Here is a 19198-nt window from a genome sequence, read left to right on the forward strand (position 1 = left end):
GGCGCGAGCCACCGTGCCTGGCTGAAAGGTAATCGTTAAGGAGTGGGCAGGGGCAGGAACACTGTCAGAGATGGTGTGGTGGCCAAGGCTAGTACAGCAAATTGGCTGCTTCCTGTGATTGCACGGGTTGGGGGCTCAGTTCCACAAGGCTGCCCCCGCATCAGATGCCAATCAAAAGCTCACGTGGTGCCTGTGCTTCTGGCACAGGGCTATAAAAATTGAAGTTCCCATGATCCCCTCCTTGGGTTCAGTTAATTTTCTAGAATGGCACCTAGAACTCAGGGAAACCCTTTACTCACATGTGCCCCCTTATAAAGGATATTATAGGGCCTGGCGCCAGGGCTCATGCCTGTAATCTCTGCACTTCGAGAGGCTGAGCGGGGAGGTTTACTTGAGCACAGGAGTTTGAGACCAACCTGGGCAACATAGCGAGACCTTGTCTCAAAATAAAAACATAGGATATTACAAAGGATAGTGATGAACAGCCAGATACAAGAAATACACAGAGAGAGGCCTGGGGGAAGGCATGCAGAGCTTCCATGTCTTCCCCAGGTACTGCACCCTCTAGGAAGTTCCATGAGTTCAGTTATCCAGAAGCCCTCTGCATCCCTTTTGGGTTTTTATGGGCTTCATTATAAAGGCATGAATGGGCCAGGCACAGTGGCTCCTGCCTGTAACCCCAGCACATTTTGAGGCCGAGGTGGGAGAATCAGTTGAGCCCTCAAGTGGCAATTGAGGCTGCAGTGAGTTGTGATTGCGCCACTGGACTCCAGCCTGGGTGACAGAGAGACGCTGTCTCAAAAAAAGACAAAAGGAAACAAAATTCTCCTGCCTCAGCCTCCCAAGTTGCTGCGATTACAAGTGCACACCACCATGCCCAACTAATTTTTGTATTTTTAATAGAGATGGGGAAATGATCGTCACCTGATCCCTACCCCTTGAAGATGCCTCCACGCCCTCCATACACATTTGGTCAGCACTGACTGCCCGGCACACTGCACTGGGTGACAAGGACCCAAAGCAACACCAGCCAGTGCCCCAGCCCTCAAGCACCTCCCTGTGCAGAAGGAAGACAACACAGAAAAGGGAAGCGTGGTTGTCACAGAGGCCCAGAGGACTGCCGGCTGATGCCACTGAATGGGGAAGTGGTCAGCCGCACGGGCCCTCAGCTCAGTCCTGATGCCACAGTGGATGTTCATGGGCCATGTGACCTCAGGCCAGGCTGAGAACCCCCCTCAGGGCCTCCGTTTCTTTCTGTATGAATTGAGGACTGTAACAGAGATGCTGCCTGCCTCCTGGGATTGTCCAGAGAGTTAAAAGCTCTTTTAAAATGCACCTGCTGGGCTGGGCGCGGTGTCTCACACCTGTAATCCCAGCACTTTGAGAGGCTGAGGCAGGCAGATCATGAAGTCAGGAGGTTGAGACCAGCCTGAACAACATAGCGAAACCCCACCTCTACTAAAAATACAAAAAGTAGCCGGGCATGGTGGCATGTGCCTGTAATCCTAGCTACTCAGGAGGCTGAGGCAGGAGAATCGCTTGAACTTGGGAGGTGGAGTTTGCAGTGAGCCGAGATTGAGCCATTGCACTCCAGCCTGGGTGACAGAGTGAGACTCCATCTCAAAAAAATAAAAATAAATAAAATGCACCTGCTGGCGGGGCGTGGTGGCTCACACCTGTAACCTCAGCACTTGGGGAGGCCTAGGCAGGTGTATCACCTCAGGTAAAGAGTTCGAGACCAGCCTGGCCAACATGGCAAAACCCCATCTCTGCTAAAACTACAAAAATTAGTTGGGTATAGTGGTGGGCACCTGTAGTCCCAGCTACTCGGGAGGCTGAGGCAGGAGAATCGCTTGAACCCGGGAGGCAGTTGCAGTGAGCCGAGATGGTGCCACTGCATTGCAGCCTGGGTGACGGAGTGAGACTCCATCTCAAAATAATAAGAATAATATTAATAATAATAATAGTAATAATAAATAATAAAATAAATAATAAAAATAAATAAATAATAAATAATAAAAAATTAAATAAATAAATAAATAAAATAATAAAACAAAATGCACCTGCCATTCCTTCCATCAGGTATGGCCACGGAAATGAGGGTCATGAGGGAAGCAGTGTATCCTCACAGATCCGCAGAAATGAGAGACACAGCCATGCAGGGCCACTTGGGAAAGCACCAGGGTCCCTCAGGGGGCAGAGGAAGCCAGGGGGAAATGGGGGTGAGACCTTTTGTTATGCTTTCCATGGAAAAGGCAAGGAAGGGTATGCAGGTTTAAGACTGGCTAGTTAGAATAATGTTAGCAGGCTCTGGGGATTAGGGGCTGTCACTTGTTATTTGGTGCCTGGCCCAGGGTGATGAAGGCAGAGAAATACTGCCTCCTGAAAGGTGAGAGGTAGCTAGAAGAGCTAGTTCAGTGTTGGGGCCCTGGATTAGTTGGTTTGCATATGAAAGGCACACTCAACCAGGCACAGCGGCTCAAGCCTGTAATCCCAGCACTTTGGGAGGCCGAGGTGGGCAGATCACAAGGTCAGGGACCATCTTGGCCAACACGGTGAATCCCCATCTCTATTCAAAACACAAAAATTAGTTGGGCATGGTGGTGTGCACTTGTAATCCCAGCAACTTGGGAGGCTGAGGCAGGAGAATCGCTTGAACCTGGGAGGTGGAGGTTGCAGTGAGCTGAGGCTGTGCCACTGCACTCCAGCCTGGCAACAGAGCGAGACTCCATTTCGGGGGAAAAAAAAAAGAAAGGGACACTCTCAGAGGGGTCATTTGCTAGCTTTAACAACTGGTTGGCTCTGGCAGGGGCAGTCCCTCTTTCTGGTCTTGGAGATCCAAGATGCCAGAATATCAGCAATAGAGTGGGGCTGGGTGAGGTGGCTAACACCTGTCATCCCAGCACTGAGGGAGGCCAAGGCAGGAGGATTGCTGGAGCCCAGGAGCTCAAGACCAGCCTAGGCAACATAGTAAGACCCCACCTCTCAAAAACAAAAAAGAAAAGAAAAAAAATTATCCATGTGTCGTGGTGTGTGCCTGTGGTCTTCACTACTCAGGAGTCTGAGGTCAGCAAATCGCTTCAACCCAGGAGCGATGGTGATCGCGTCCCTACAGTCCAGTCTGTGGACACTCTAGTACCTTCAAGATAATACAGCCTGATTACAGAAGCTTTACAGCAACTCTTGAAGTCAGGTATTATAAATCTTCCACCTTCATTCTTCATTTGTAAAGGCCTGTTGGCTATTCTAGGTCCTTTGAGTTACTGTAAGAAAGTTACAATTGGCTTGTGAACGCCACATCTATTGGGATCAGAGGAAAGCAGGAACAGGGTGGGTGCCAAGGAGGGGCAAGGGGCTGGGGCAGGGATGGATGTGGCCAGTGAGGACAGGAGGATACTTGGGGGAATGTGGGGACATCCAAGCAGTGGTTCTCATCATGCGGTGCAGGGTACTCGCCCCCTCCCTGCCCCTGCTCCCCACAGACGACTTCCCACACCTCTCCCATGAGCACCTGTGCTAAGGGGCTGCATTTAGGCTCCACCCACATTGGAATCACGCCCTCCTCCAGGCCTTCCTCCTCCTCCTCCCAGAGCCCTGAGAGAGAGCCACAGCCCCCAGGCTCAGTCCCAGGTCCTGTCACTGCTGTTGGAGGAGGGAGGATGAACAAACCCAGGAGACCTCACATCATCCCAGAGCAGAAATCCTGACACAAAAGGAATCTCCCATGGGGGTTCAGCTGGGTCCAGGGCCTGAAAGTGACATCAATGTGTACCTTGCATCTAAGGAGATCGCACGTGGCAGCACTGGGGCAGAAGACCCTGAGAAGCATGTGCCCTCCAGAGCTACCCAGAGGCTGTTGGCTGTAAGTTCTATGTGGCCCCCACCTTGGACGGCCTGGTAAACAGGTGACCCTTCAGCCAGGTCCTCAGGCAGGGCAGAACACCCTCTCGAGTCCCTGCCCAGACAGCCAGGGGGCCCCTTGTCCTCTCTTCAGCCCACCTTTGCAGGTGGGACCAGTTCAGCCCAAAGCCCCTGTGCCTCCGTTTTCCTGTGGGTTGAATGGGGAGAATGAGGTGTTGAGGGCCTGGCTCAGACGGAGGGGTTTCCTGAGCACGGGGGAACATGTTTCCTCAGGCCTGTGGAGGGAGGGAGGGCAGGGCGGCCTGGCTGGCCCTGGGAAGCACAGAGGAGCCTACTGGTGCCAGGGAAGAGACTGAGAAGAGAAGGGAGGCCCGTCCCTGCCTGCTTCTGTCTCAAGAAGGCTGATGCCATTTCCTCTGATGAAATCCTGTCTTCCTGCCCCCATGCCCCACGGCCCCTTAGCTGGAGGGGCCACCTCACCCTGGAGAGGGTTGGCAGAGCCTCCTACGGAGGGAGCCCTGTAGGCCACCAAAGCTTCCCGCTCCAGTGACCACCCCAGGCAAAGGCCAGCAGAAACCCGTTAGAGATGGGCCCAGGACTGGGTGCGGGGTGCCCACTGTTGCTCTGAGCCTTCACTTCCTTCTGTGTCCAAGGAAGCTTCTGGATCAGCCAAGGGCTCAGGTGTGTGGAGGGAATGACCTGAGGTGCTGTATGAAGGGATGGCCTCCTGTCCTGCACTCAGAAGTTGAGGCCCAGAGATTGTGCCCTTCAGCCAGGCCCAGACATCTGGGTAGAGGGAGCTCCAGTCCTGGAACTGCCACTGCAAGTCACGTGGCCTGGGGCAGGCCTTCTTGGAGCCCTGTCTCTGCCTGCATAGGATGGGGAGGTCAGAGGGGAGCCTGCAGATCCAGTCTCACGTCTAGTGGGTGAAGGGGTGGCCTCCAGAAGAACCAGTCTGTGTAGGGGACCATCAGCCCCCTCACCCCTTGAGCAAGGTCGTGGTCCCTGCACCAAGGGAGCGGGCCTGGGATGGGAAGAGGCCAGCTGGGCCCTGGTGGTGCCTGGGGACTGCATGGGAGTCCCTGCCGGGGAGGGAGAGGGACAGAGGACAAGCTGGGGACTCTGGTGCTTGGGCTGGGTGGGGTCTGAGCGCCTGTGACCTCCACCAGCTTCCTCCTCCTAGTCCTCCCTGAGGACTGAATCTGGGACACAGAAGGGCAGAGATTCAGGCCTGCCTTTCCTCTGCCTGAAAGAGCCTGTGCTGACCCTGGGCAGAGAAGGATGAGAAGTGAGGCTGAGTGAGGTGGGGCTGCAGGGATCCAGGTGGGAGGGGCCCAGCCAACCAAGGTCAGGCCCCGCCCCTCAGCAGGAGGATGGGCACTGGGGCCCTTGGGCAGGGCTGACTTGACACTGACCACAAGGGAGGCCCTTTTGCAATAAGGGAAAAGAAGCCAGATGGATAAAGGAAGTGTTGGTCACCCTGGAGGTACACGGGTTTGGGGAAGGTTCCCGGCCCCCACAGCCCTCTGCGGAGCCTGAGCCCGGCTCCCCCCACTCACCTCAACCCCCAGGCGGCCCCTCCACGGGGCCCCTCTCCTGCCTGGACGGCTCTGCTGGTCTCCCCATCCCCTGGAGGAGAGCAAGGCCATGGGCCGGCCCCTGCTGCTGCCCCTGCTGCCCCTGCTGCTGCTGCCAGCATTTCTGCAGCCTGGTGAGTGCCCAGGACCACCCAGATGTGGGCTCTGCCCAAACCACAGGAGGGGCCAACCCGAGACAAAGGTGGGACATCTTGGGGAGGGCCCAGGCTCCCACTACCAGGAAACAAGGGCGGGTGCCACAGGGGCAGGTGCCCCCATCCTCTCTCTCCCATGCCTGAAGAGTGGGAGACCCAGGCCAGAAGTCAGTCCGGCCACCTGTCACACGACTGCCTGTGGATGAAGGTGCGGGAGGGTCTAGGGTCACCCTCTTTGTGTCTGGCAGTGGCTTCAAGGTCTCTCCCACACTCTCTCCCTCCCACCTGTAGGTGGCTCCACGGGATCCGGTCCAAGCGGCCCTTTTGGGGTCACCCAACCAAAACACCTCTCAGCCCCTATGGGTGGCTCCGTGGAAATTCCCTTCTCCTTCTATCACCCCTGGGAGTTAGCCACAGCTCCCAACATGCAAATATCCTGGAGACGGGGCCACTTCCACGGGCAGTTCTTCTACAGAACAAGGCCAGCTTTCATTCACAAGGATTACTCGAACCGGCTCTTTCTGAACTGGACAGAGGGTCAGGACCACGGGCTCCTCAGGATCTCGAACCTGCGGAAGGAGGACCAGTCTGTGTATTTCTGCCGAGTCCAGCTGGGCACACGGAGATCAGGGAGGCAGCAGTGGCAGTCCATCGACGGGACCAAACTCACCATCACCCAGGGTAAGTCCAGCTGCCCCGGCACCTGCCTTGCCCACGGCAGTGAGGCTTTTATTATCACTGGTGACGTCATCCCCGGCACCTCAGACCCCACTTCTTCTGACGACCCCTAAGTTCTCTCTTTGACCCCTAACACTTCCTCAGGCCTTTGCTACCTCTCCCCTTTTCTCTTTCCCTTGTCTCCACATCTGATCTGCTTTCCCCTCACAGTCCCCTCACTGTCCCCTCCAGATCCAGCCCCGCCCCCACTCCTCAGGCCTCAGCATCTGCCAGACCCTCTAATTACCCTTCATTCTTTCTCCAAACTGGGGCTCCAGCCTGGCCTCTCCCCATGACCTCCCGGCAGATTTGATCTCTCCAGGGTGTGGCTCACCCGCTCTTTGTCATGTGTCTCTGCCTGGAGTCCCCGTTAGTGCCTCAGGGTGGGCCCCATATCTTGCATCTCTCACAGTCACGAGCTCATCCAGGAACCCCCAGCAGGTGCCCAGTGACTGGCCCTGGGAGCTCTGTAGTCTCTGGGTCAACCTGGGTTCTCATCTGCCCACTTCCTTCTCCCCCTCTGCTTCCCAGAACTGTCCTTCAGCTCCTTCCCGAACTTCTCACCTCTTCCCTCACCTGTCATATCCCTCTTCTATATCCATCCTTTACCCTCCTCACTTTCTCCCCAGCCCCTGCAGCCCCCACTCTCCCTGACAAGCCCCTGGGTTCTTCCAGCCGTGCCCTCTCTGTCCTCCACTCTGGTCTTGCTACTCTGTCCTTCCCAACACTAAGGGACATGTCTGCAGAAGCAAGAACAGCAGCCCTCATTCACTGAGGCATCATGGCATGGCCCTGGCAAATTGCTTCATGTGCATTGCCCTAGTGAACCCTCACCAAGACTCCTCAATGGCAAGAGGAACTGCTATTCTCTTCAGTTTACAGATAGGGAAACTGAGGCTAACAGAGCCTATATAGCTGCCCAATGTCACACTAGTGGTGCAGATGGGATTTGGAAGGGATGGTGAGGGCGGGGCATGGTGGCTGACTCCTGTAATCCCAGCACTTTGGGAAGCCAAGGTGGGTGGATCACTTGAGGTCAGGAGTTCGAGACTAGCCTGGCCAACATGGCAAAACCCCGTCTCTACTAAACATACAAAAATTAGCCAGGCATGGTGGCACATGCCTGTAATCCTAGCTACACGGGAGGCTGAGGCAGGAGAATCACTTGAACCTGGGAGGCGGAGGTTGAGGTGAGCTGAGATCGAGCCACTGCACACCAGCCTGAGTGACAAAGTGAGACTCTGTCACAAACAAACAAACACACACAATGACAGGGATGGTGACCTGCAGAGCTTTCTCGCCTAACCTCTAGCTACAGGGCCTCACCTATTGAGTTGACCATAGTGTTCGCCTTGACCTATTTTTGAACCTAGCGATGGGATGTGTTGCACTAATAGATCTTCTGTTTTATTCAGAAAGGGCATCAGGGAAATTTGAGCCTAGGTTTATCTGTCTCCAGATCAGTGGGGAGAGGGAAGTTTCCCCAGGCCCAGGCAGGAAGGGGGTGCATTGTCTGTAGAAAATGTTTTAGGAAACATTTTCTAATCTTTGGCCAGGTGGGTTTATTTTTTCTAATCACTTGCACTGGCAACCCTAAACAATGCCACGGATAAATTACTCTTCCCTGCAGGGACAGACACTCTCACTGCCCGTGCCCTGGTAAACCACCACACCATCTTAACCACTGTGTTGGTTTTGGAGCAGATGGAGAGCGGCTCCATAATCCAAATGAAGCAAGACAGCCTTGAACTTTGATTTCCTGCATATTTCCTTAAATGGCCTTTTCTGAGAGATTTGGGTTTTTCTCAGGCCTTCTCTTCCTCTTTCCTTAATTCCTGCTTGCTTTTCTCACTTCTCTGCATAGGTCAGAGTTGTAGTTTCTTTCACTAATAAATTGTTTTGTTTTGTTTTGTTTTGTTTTGAGACGGAGTCTCACTCTGTCGCCCAGGCTGGAGTGTAGTGGCTGGATCTCAGCTCACTGCAAGCTCTGCCTCCCGGGTTTACGCCATTCTTCTGCCTCAGCCTTCTGAGTAGCTGGGACTACAGGCGCCCGCCACCTCACCCGGCTATTTTTTTGTATTTTTTAGTAGAGATGGGGTTTCACCATGTTAGCCAGGATGGTCTCTATCTCCTGACCTCGTGATTTGCCCATCTCGGCCTCCCAAAGTGCTGGGATTACAGGCTTGAGCCACGGCGCCCGGCCATAAATTGTATTTTTAATTAATTCAATTAGTTGAATATTCATGCTTATTATAAAAAAACAAAATACAAGAAAATAATAAAAAGAGAAAAAAGTGTTTTTTTGTTTGTTTGTTTGTTTTTTGAGACAAAGTCTCGCTCTGTCACCCAGGCTGGAGTGCAATGGCACAATCTTGGCTCACTCCAACCTCCACCTCCCAGGTTCAAGCGATTCTCCTGCCTCAGCCTCCGAGTAGCTAGAATTACAGCCACTCGCCATCATACCAGGCTAGTTTTTTAATTTTTGTAGAGACAGGGTTTCACTGTGTTAGCCAGGCTGCTCTCGAACTCCTGACCTCAGATGATCTGCCCACCTTGGCTTCCCAAAGTGCTGGGATTACAGGCGTGAGTCACCTTGCCCTGTCTTTTTTTTTAGACAGGGTCTCGTTCTGTCACCCAGGGAGTATGATCATGGCTTACTGCAGTGTTAATCTCCCAGGCTCAAGTGATTCTCTTGCCTCAGCCTCCCAAATAGCTGGGACTACGGGCATGCACCACCACACCTGGCTAATTTTTGTATTTTTTTTTTTAGTCATGGGATTTTGCTATGTTGCCCAGGCTGGTCTCAAACTCCTGAGCTCAAGTGATCCACCTACCTTGGCCTTCCAAAGTGCTGGGATATAGGCATGAGCCACTGTGTCTGGCAAAAAAATTCAACTGAAGTACCATCATGCTAAGATACAACAGACTAAAGGAGTATTTGTAGCAGATATAAACTAAGTTTGTTGTTGGCTTATTAATGTTTTTTATGTAATTTTACTTTTGTAACCAAACCTAATTGTGTTCTTTGTCACTTTTTCTGTTTTATTTCTAAGCACAAAAATCCCAATTTCCACTAAAAGTTTAAAATATTGGCCAGACACAATGGCTCATGCCTGTAATCCCAGCACTTTGGGAGGCCGAGGAGGTGGATCACCTGAGGTCAGGAGTTCGAAACCAGCCTGGCCAACATGGTGAAACCCCGTCTCTACTAAAAATACAAAAATTAGTCAGGTGTGGTGGTGCATGCCTGCAGTCCCAGCTACTCAGGAGGCTGAGGCAGGAGAATTGCTTGAACCTGGGAGCCGGAGGAGGTTTCAGTGAGCCAAGATCATACCACTACACTCCAGCCTGAGTGACAGAGCAAGACTCTGTCTGTCTCAAAAAAAAAAAAAAAGAAAAGAAAAGAAAATATTTATATTTAAATTCTTAATTTAAAAAAATTGTATGTAGTGAGAATTTATTTTGGTATACAGCATAAACAACTAAACTGATCTTTATATGAAGTAATTAATCAGTTGTCCCAACCCCATTTACTGCATTTTTATCTGCTTCTCTATTGATACATTAGGCCTAGTTTTAAAATTATTTTTGTAGAAGAGCATCTGTTTCTGGTCAGTCAAGTCTGTTTCACTGATCTGTCTTTTCTTACATCAGTACACAGGTTTAGTGATTGTAACTTTACCACGTTTCAATGCCTAAGACGATTTCCATCTCAAACATATTACTCCTTCCTCAAAAACTTTTTTAGGCTGGGCACAGTGGCTTCATACCTGTAATCCCAGCACTTTAGGAGGCTGAGGCACGAAGATTACTTGAGCCCAAGAGTTTGAGACTTAACATGGGCAACATAGTGAGACCCCCATCTCTACCAAAAAAAAAAAAAAATTAGCCAGTTGTGGTAGTGCACACCTATGGTCCCAGCTACTCAGGAGGCTGAGACAGGAGCATCGCTTGAGGCCAGGAGGTTGGGCCTGCAATGAGCTGTGATTTCACAACTGCACTCCAGCCTGAGTGACAGAGCAAGACCCTGTCTCAAAAAACAAAGCAAAACAAAAAATATTTTTGTGTTGTTGCCTGCCTGTTCCTTCCCCACTGTTAGAATAACTTTATCCAGTTTAGGGGAAAAAAACAAAAACAAAAAACACAACACTCTTTTAAGTCACAGTTGCATTAAACCTATAATGCAATTGACAGATACCGAAATCAGGCCCACCCAGGAACAAGGTCCCATTTTATATCCCTCAGAAACCTTGGTAGTGTTCTGCCAAAGAGCATATAAATGTCTCATAAGATTGTTTAACTGTCTGTAGTGAGCTGAGATCACGCCACTGCACTCTAGCCTGGGTGACAGCCAGATCCTGTCTCGGGAAAAAAAAAGATTTTTTTTACCCTCTATATTTCCTTTTGTTATTAATATACAAGATTACTTTTTGAATCCTTAATAATTGTTATTGTAAAAGTAGTACATAGGTGGCCAGGCACCCAGTGGCTTATACCTGTAAACTCAGTACTTTGGGAGGCTGAGGTGGGCAAATCACAAGGTCAGGAGATCGAGACCATCCTGGCTAACATGGTGAAACCCTGTCTCCGCTGAAAGTACAAAAAAATTAGCTGGGCGTGGTGGCGAGCGCCTGTAGTCCCAGTTACTTAAGAGGCTGAGGCAGAAGAATCACTTGAACCTAGGAGATGGAGGTTGCAGTGAACCAAGACTGCACCACTGCACTCCAGCCTGGGTAACAGAGGGAGACTCTGTTTAAAAAAAAAAAAAAAAAATGCATAAAATCTGGCCAAGATGGTGGGTTACATGCATGTTTACCATCACCCCCTCCCAGAATCTACTAAAATAATAGCAAAGGGAATTTTTTAAGAAAGAAATCCTCAAGAACAAGAAATATATGAACTGGATGTACAAAAGCAAATTTTGAGAAGCTGGAAACAGACTAATGGAATTGGTTTAGGGCTAAACCCTAAGCCAGTGTTGGGAAACCCAGATGAATGGCAATTTATACCACAAAACTCTGTAAAGGTTCAGTAATGTTGGCCCTGAGTACCCCTGAAAGTAGGAGTGAAGATAGGTCTGAAAACTAGAGGACATTGAAAATCTACTTCAGAAGCAGGGAAACCTCCATTCCCCATTCTCCCACCCTAGCCCAAAGACAAGAGGTTTGCTGGCCAGAGGGCCTCTGGGGCAGCACCCCAGGGATAACTGGCAAGGTGATTGGGGTCTGGTCCTCATACCGAGTCCCCCAGCACCAGGGGACTATACCTTGGCCTCAGCTGTGTCTGGGAAGCCTGAGGCTAGAGTCCCTATATGATTAAATGAAACAAACTTCTCCCATGAAACACGAAGAACAAAACAAACATGAAAAACAGAAAGAGGAACCTGGAAGAAACCAAAACAGTTCAGGGAGTATAAAATTTTAAAATACTCAGCATCTCCCTCTATTCAGAAAGTTAAGAGACCTCGTGCATGTGATAAGAGGGAGTGCTTTACAAAGGAACTTGCAAACCACAAAGAAACCACAAAGAAAGCTCTTGGAAATTTAAGATACAATAGCAAAAACAAAACATTTCATTAAAGGGCTGGGCGCGGTGGCTCACGCCTGTAATCCCAGCACTTAGGGAGTCCAAGACAGGAGGATTACTTGAGGCCAGGAATTCAAGACCAGCCTGGAAAACATAGCAAGAATCTGGCAACATAGCAAGACTCTGTCTCTATAAAAAAAATACAATTTAAAAATTAGCTGGGTACGGCCTGTCGTGGTAGCTCGCACCTGTAATCCCAGCACTTTGGGAGGCCGAGGCAGGCGGATCACTTGAAGTCAGAAGTTGAGACCAGCCTGGCCAACACGGCGAAACCCTCCCTGTCTCTACTAAAAATACAAAAAAAAATTAGCTGGGTGTGGTCGTGTGTACCTGTAATCCCAGCTACTCGGGGGGGCTGAGGCATAAGAATCATTTGAACCCGGTAGGCGACGGTTGCAGTGAGCTGAGATCCACCACTGCACTCCAGCCTGAGTGACAGAGTGAGACTCCATCTCAAAAAAAAAAATAAAAACCTAGCTGGGTATGGTGGCACATGCCTGTAGTTTCAGCTACTCAGGAGGTTGAGGCAGGAGGATCACTTGGGGCTGGGAGGTCAAGGCTGCAGTAGCTGTGGTCCCACTACTGCACTCCAGCCTGGGGGACAGAGTGAGATCCTGACTCCAAAAAAGAAAAAAAAAAAAAAACAAAAGTCACCACCACCACCAAAACAACCAAAAATGCACCCAAGGATGAAATTTACTTTTGAGTGTGGGAATAAATATATAAATGGATCAATTCTTTTTATGTGTCAGGTGATGGTGAAAAGAGAAGAGAACTGAAGTGGAGTGAGTGGGACAGAGATTGCTAAGGGTGGCCCTGTATTCACACTGAACAGGGAAGGCTGCTGTGAGATGAAGCAGAGCCTGGTGTAGGGCAACTGGGGAGACCTTAGAGTGAGGCACAGTTTGGGAAACCAATCAGGGACGGCGGGGAAGTACCCTGGGACCAGCAGCAGGCCTGAAGAGCAAGGGGAGGGAGCGCAGAGAAGACTGGAATGTGTAGAGAGGAGCTGTGGCCTCTGGAGTCAGAAGTTACAGGGCACGAGAGCCCACAGATGGGGTCCATCAAGGCCAACTCCAAAGGCACAACGCAGGGATGGAAGAACTGGGGAGCGGACCTGGAGAAGCCCCAGGAAGATCCAGCCTAGACACAGATTGATTGGTAGACATAATAGAGAGGTAGGGAGAAGAATGTTCCAGTCACACAGGACAAGTATGGCTGAAGCCAAAGGGAAGAGGCAGAGGTTACAGGAGGCGGGGAAGATCCTGAGTGGCTTTGAAAGCCAAGGAAACAACTCACTTTCGCTCTGAGTGCCATGGGAGCGAAGGAGCATTTCCTACAGGAGTGCTGAGATCTGACTCACACTTTTTTTTTTTTTAATTATTATTATTTTTTTAGATGGAGTCTTGCTCTGTCGCCCAGGCTGGAGTACACTGGCACAGTCTTGGGTCACTGAACCTCTACCTCCCCGGTTCAAGGGATTCTCCTGCATCAGCCTCCCGAGTAGCTGGGATTATAGGTGCCCGCCACCACACCCGGCTAATTTTTCTATTTTTAGTAGAGACAGGGTTTCACCATGTTGGCTGGGCTGGTCTCGAACTGTTGACTTCAGGCAATCCGCCTGCCTCGGCCTCCCAAAGTGCTGGGATTACAGGCGTGAGCCTCCATGCCCAGCCCCAACTCATAGCTTAAAAGCATCCCTCTGGCTGTGGTATGGAGGAAAAAATTATAGATGAGCGAAGTCAGAAGCAGGGAGACCGGGGAGAGATGATGCAGCTTGGCTTAGCGAGATGGCAGTGCATGAGGTGAGAGGTGGCTGATACTGGTTATATTTTGAAGACAGGGCAGACAGGATTTGCAGATGGATTGGATGTAGGGTATGAGAGAGAGGGAAGCAAGGATGACTCTAAGGTCCTTGCCCTGAGCATCCTGAAGGACAGAATTGCCATTTACTGAGGTAGAGAAATGGGGAAGAATGGGTTTGGGAGGAAATCAAGAACTCTGTTTTGGACACCTTACGTTTGAGTCATTACTAGACATACAAATGGAGGCGTGAACAGGTAGTAAGATCTCTGAGTCTAGAGTCAGGGGGAAAAGTTGGCTGGATATATCAACTTGGAACCCAGCCTGGGCAACATAATGGAACCCTGTCTCTACCAAAAAAAAAATTGTTTTTTTTTTTGAGACGGAGTCTCACTCTGTCACCCAGGCTGGAGTGCAGTGGCATGACCTTGGCTCACTGCAACCCCTGCTTCCAGGTTCAAGTGATTCTTCTGCTTCAGCCTCCTGAGTAGCTAGGACTGCAGGAGGGCACCACCACACCCAGCTAACTGTTTTGCATTTTTAGTAGAGATGGGGTTTCACCATATTGCTCAGGCTATCCACAGAAAAAAAATTTTTTTTAATTTTCTGGGCATGGTGGTGTGCACCTGTAGTCCCAGCTACTCAGGAGGCTGAGATGGGAAGATCGCTTGAGCCCAGGAGTTGGAGGCTGCAGTGAGCCATGGTTGCACTATTGCACTCCAGCCTGGGTGACAGAGGAAGACCAATCAGGATACCACTGATATTTAATGTCACACGGTGAATGAGATCATCTGGGAAGTGAGTGTGGCTAGAAACGAAGTTTCAGGACTGGGCCCTGACATTAGGTTTGGGCAGATGAAATCAACAGAGATGACTCAGAAGGAGCTAAGAGTGAGGCAGGAGAACCAAGGGAGATGGTGTCCCAGAAGCCAAATGAATAACTCACTTCATAAAAGGGGGAGTGAGGAGTATCAAATGCTGAAAAGCTGAGTCAGATAAAGAAAATGGGGGTGTAAGATCTAAATTCTCCATGTCAGTAGTAAGAAGTGAGTAGATACCACTTAAAGCAAGCAAATCAAGCAATGGCAATATTCGCATGCTGTTTAGAAATAGGAGGTTAACACCAAAATAAATAGCTAAAGTTGCTGAAAATAGTTGCCTCTGAGGAGTTGGAAGGGCGTAGGAGGCAGGTGCAGGAGGCTGCTGTTTTTTTCTAAGTTATGTGAAATTTGTTGGGTCTGAATTATGTGCTGATACCACTTGGAAAAAAAAAGTGTTAAATTTAAAAACTAATAAAAGTACTGGTAATACTTACACAAAATTTAAAAAATACAGAAGGAAGTTAAATAAAAGGTAACATTCACCTTATCTCCCCAGTCCCTACCACTTTGTGTGGAAGTGTTCTCTCTTACAGATACCGACATAAAACATAAATTGAATCAAACCACATACTATGCTGCTCTAGAACTTGCTATTTTTACTTAAAGTAACTTGAATCTCTTTCATTCCAGTATATATACATCTATGTCTTTTTTTTTTTTTTTTTTTTTTTTTTTTTTTTTTTGAGATGGAGTTTTGCTCTTGTTGCCCAGGCTGGAGTGCAATGGCGCGATCTCGGCTCACTGTAACCTCTGCCTCCGAGGTTCAAGTGATTCTTCCACCTCAACCTCCCAAGCAGCTGGGATTATAGCTGTGTGCCACCACACCTGGCCTATGCCTTTTTAATTCTTTTTTTCTTTTTCTTTTCTTTCTTTTTTTTTTTGAGACGGAGTTTCACTCTTGTCACCCAAGCTGGATGAAATGGCACGATCTCAGCTCACTGCAATCTCTGCCTCCCAGGTTCAAGTGATTCTCCTGCTTCAGCCTCCCCAGTAGCCAGGATTACAGGCACATGCCACCATGCCCACCTAATTTTTGTATTTTTAGTGAAGATGGGGTTTCACCAAGTTGGCCAGGCTGCTCTAACTCCTGACCTCAGATGATCCACATCCCAAAGTGCTGGGATTACAGGCATGAGCCACTGCACCTGGCCATTTAAAAAAATTTTTTCACTGCTCCTTGCAGAGCAGGGCTAACTCCTAGTCATTGTGCTCTGAATCAGCAATGCCTTTTTAAATGGCCGCATGCATCCCATGGTAGTGATGTATCATAATTTATTTAATCACTGTTCTATTTGAAGACAGTTAAATTGTTGCCACATCACAAACTATAATGTAAAGAACACCCTTCAACACATGCCTTTGAATACTTGGGCAAGTATTTGCATAGGAGAAATTCCCAGCACTGAGACAACCGCAACAAAGGGCACACATAGGTCTTTTACATTTTGATAGATCTTCCCAAATTGCATTCCCAAAGGTTCTGCCCGTTTATACTCCCATTGTGCATGACAGTTTCTCTCTCCCTAAACCCTGGCCAATAACGGGCATTTTCCTCTACTCAGATCAGTTTTTTAAATGGTCTCTTGTATTAGTCTGCATTTTTAAAAATTTTGTTTTTTGCTGGGCGTGGTGGTTCACGCCTGTAATCTCAGCACTTTGGGAGGCTGAGGCGGGCAGATCACTTGAGGTCAGGAGTTCGAGACCAGCCTGGCCAACATGGTGAACCCTCATCTCTACTAAAAATACAAAAATTAGCCGGGTATGGTGGCATGCACCTGCAATCCCAAGTACTTGGGAGGCTGAGACACAAGAAGCCCTTGAAGCCGCGAATTGGAGGTTGCAGTGAGCCGAGGTTGCACCACTGCACTTTTTTCTGTTGTTGACAGAGTGACACTACGTCAAAAAGAAAAAAAAAAAACCAGAAAAAAAAAATTTTGTTTTTGAGACAAGGTCTCAGTCTGTTGCCCAGACTAGAGTGCAGTGGCACACTCATAGATCACTGCAGCCTCAACCTCCTGGGCTCAAGCGGTCCTCCCTCCTCAGGCTCCTGAGTAGCTGGGACTATAAGCATGGGCCACCACATCCAGCTAATTTTTGTATTTATCATAGAGACCAGGGGAGCAGGGGGTCTCACTACGCTGCCCAGGCTGGTCTCAAACTCCTGGGCTCAAGTGATCTGCCCACCTCAGCCTCCCAAAGTGCTGAGATTATAGGCATGAGCCACAGTGCCCAGCTTTGAAAACAAAACAAAAACTTTTGAATGAATATTAGCATAAGGATTATGGTATCTTTTTATGAAATGGATTCAAATTGCATAGTTTTCCATCTTTATGTTCTGGAAACTTCTGTGTGGGAATTCTATGTTCCCTAAATTTTTAAACTTCCTGAGCATGGAGACCTTATGAAAGGTAGTTCTTTCATAGCATTCTCATTTCTTCTTTGTCTACTGATCATTAACCCATTTATGCCAGAGGCTGCAAATTTTTTGTGTGAAAGATCAGACCTTGGTGATGACCTTGAGCAGTAGCATATAAATAACTCACATAAGCTTAGTGTTCCAATAATGGAACACTAGGCGTAAACAAGGTATACTACTTTTTTTGTTTGTTTGTTTTGAGACAGAATCTTGCTCTGTCACCCAGGCTGGAGTACAGTAGCGTGATCTTGGCTCACTGCAACCTCTGCCTCCCAGGTTCAAGTGATTATCCTGCCTCAACCTCCCAAGTAGCTGGGATTACAGGCGCCCACCACCACACCCAGCTAATTTTTATATTTTTAGTAGAGATGGAGTTTCACCACATTGGCCAGGGCTGGTCTCAAACTCCTGACCTCAGGTGATCCGCCCACCTCGGCTTCTCAAAAGTGCTGGGATTACAGGCATGAGCCACTGTGCCTGGCCCCAAGATATACTAGTTCTTAAATCAATTTTTAAAAATACCACCCAGGCCTGGCTCAGAGGCTCATGCTTGTAGTCCCAGCTAATCATAATCAGGAGGTTGAGGCGGGAGGATCACTTGAGCCCAGGAGGTGGAGGCTGCAGTGAGGTTAGGATTGTGCACTCCAGCCTGGGCAACAGAGCAAGACCCTGTCTCAAAAAAACCCAAAAGACACCCATTTCACAGATATTTTAACATTTAACAATCTATAATTGAGCATATACTCACTCATGATTACAACTGGCTTTTGTTGTCATTAGGTTTGCTAGTCTTGTCTACTTTGTTTTTGTTGCTCCTTTAAATAACCAGTTTCTGCATTTATTTTGCTTGTGGCTATCTGTTCCCTAATAAATTTATTCCTATGTAACTTTTCATTACTTTCTTCCTCTGAGTTTCCTTACAGTTGTCTCCTCTCTGGGGTTTTTTCTTTGGAAACTGAATATTTTGTTTGTTTTAAAAATTTATTCCCATTTTAAGTAATAAAAGCATTTCATACTGAGTTTAGCTTAAGAGTGTTGCTTTAGTCATACACCAGGGTTCTTTTTTAAAATATGTATTACTCTAGTTTTTATTTTCTAAACAGTATGTTATTATATATGTCTCCTTTAAGTAATTAAAACATTTTTAAATTCCCAATAGAGACATAGCATTTATACTTTTAGTAACTTCTCTTAAGAGTGGACGAAGATTTTAGTTCATCCTAACTTGAAGACATTAAGGAGCCTGATTTTTTTGTCCTGTGGCTGAGTACTATGTCAATTTTTTAAGGGTGCATGAAACATCTATAAAGAAGGTGTAACTTCTTTGTAGGATGTGAAGGTATCAATATATATTAATGTGACCTTAGAAACATATTTTCAATATACAGTAGGTTTTTTACAGATGTGTTCTCACTTATTAAGACAATTCTGGCTTGGCACAGTGGCTCATGCCTGTAATCCCAGCACTTTAGGAAGCTGAGGCAGGCAGATCACCTGAAGTCAGGAGTTGGAGACCAGCCTGGCCAACATGGTGAAACCCTGTTTCTACTAAAAAAAGAAAAAAAATACACAAATTAGCTGGGTGTGGTGGCATGTGCCTGTGATCCTAGCTACTCGGGAGGCTGAGGCAGGAGAATCACTTGAACCTGAGAGGTGGAGGTTGCAGTGAGCCGAGGCTGTACCACTGCACTCCAGCCTGGGTGACAGAGCGAGCCTCCGTCTCAAAAAAAAAAAAAAAAAAGATAATCCTATAAAAAAACACATTGTATGATTCAGCTAATACGAGGTACTTAGAGTAGTCAAATTCATAGAGACAGAAAGTAGAGGGGTAGAAGGGTGGTTGCCAGGGACTTCGGGACACAGGAATGAGAAGTTGATGTTTAACACATAAAATATTTCCATTGAGGAAGATGCAAAGGTTCTGGAGTTGGATGGTGTACAGCACTGTGAATGTGCTTGATGCCACTCAACGGTGCATGTAGAAATGGTTAAAATGACATATTTTATGTTACCTGCATTTGCAACAATACACTCTTTTTGATCCTGTGGTTTAGTTATCCCTATTTGTGAGTGAGGAGATGAGGTTCTGAGGTCACCCTACTGATAACTGGTGTAGAATCAGGTTTTAACTGAGTTGCCTGTTAAGTTGAATTTGAGGAGGAAGAAATAACATGAAAGGAAGAAATAAAAGGAAGGAAGGAA

General features: G+C 48.3%; 1 protein-coding gene across 2 annotated transcripts in view; it reads left to right on the plus strand.

Moving 5' to 3' along the window:
- The first annotated feature begins 3059 nt into the window (after positions 1–3059).
- Positions 3060–19198, plus strand: part of LOC111530167 (paired immunoglobulin-like type 2 receptor alpha) — a 27241-nt gene continuing 11102 nt past the window's right edge. Inside the window, exons 1-4 of one of the 2 annotated variants that reach the window (XM_026456647.1) lie at positions 3060–3193; positions 3785–4542; positions 5303–5572; positions 5885–6274. In XM_026456647.1, the coding sequence (XP_026312432.1) occupies positions 5509–5572; positions 5885–6274 (454 nt within the window). In that variant the 5' untranslated portion in view covers positions 3060–3193; positions 3785–4542; positions 5303–5508. Of the gene's footprint in view, positions 3194–3784; positions 5573–5884; positions 6275–19198 lie in introns of both variants that reach the window. The other variant, XM_026456648.1, reaches the window with a different exon arrangement.

Source organism: Piliocolobus tephrosceles, chromosome 8, assembly GCF_002776525.5.
Source record: "Piliocolobus tephrosceles isolate RC106 chromosome 8, ASM277652v3, whole genome shotgun sequence".
NCBI lineage: Eukaryota > Metazoa > Chordata > Mammalia > Primates > Cercopithecidae > Piliocolobus > Piliocolobus tephrosceles.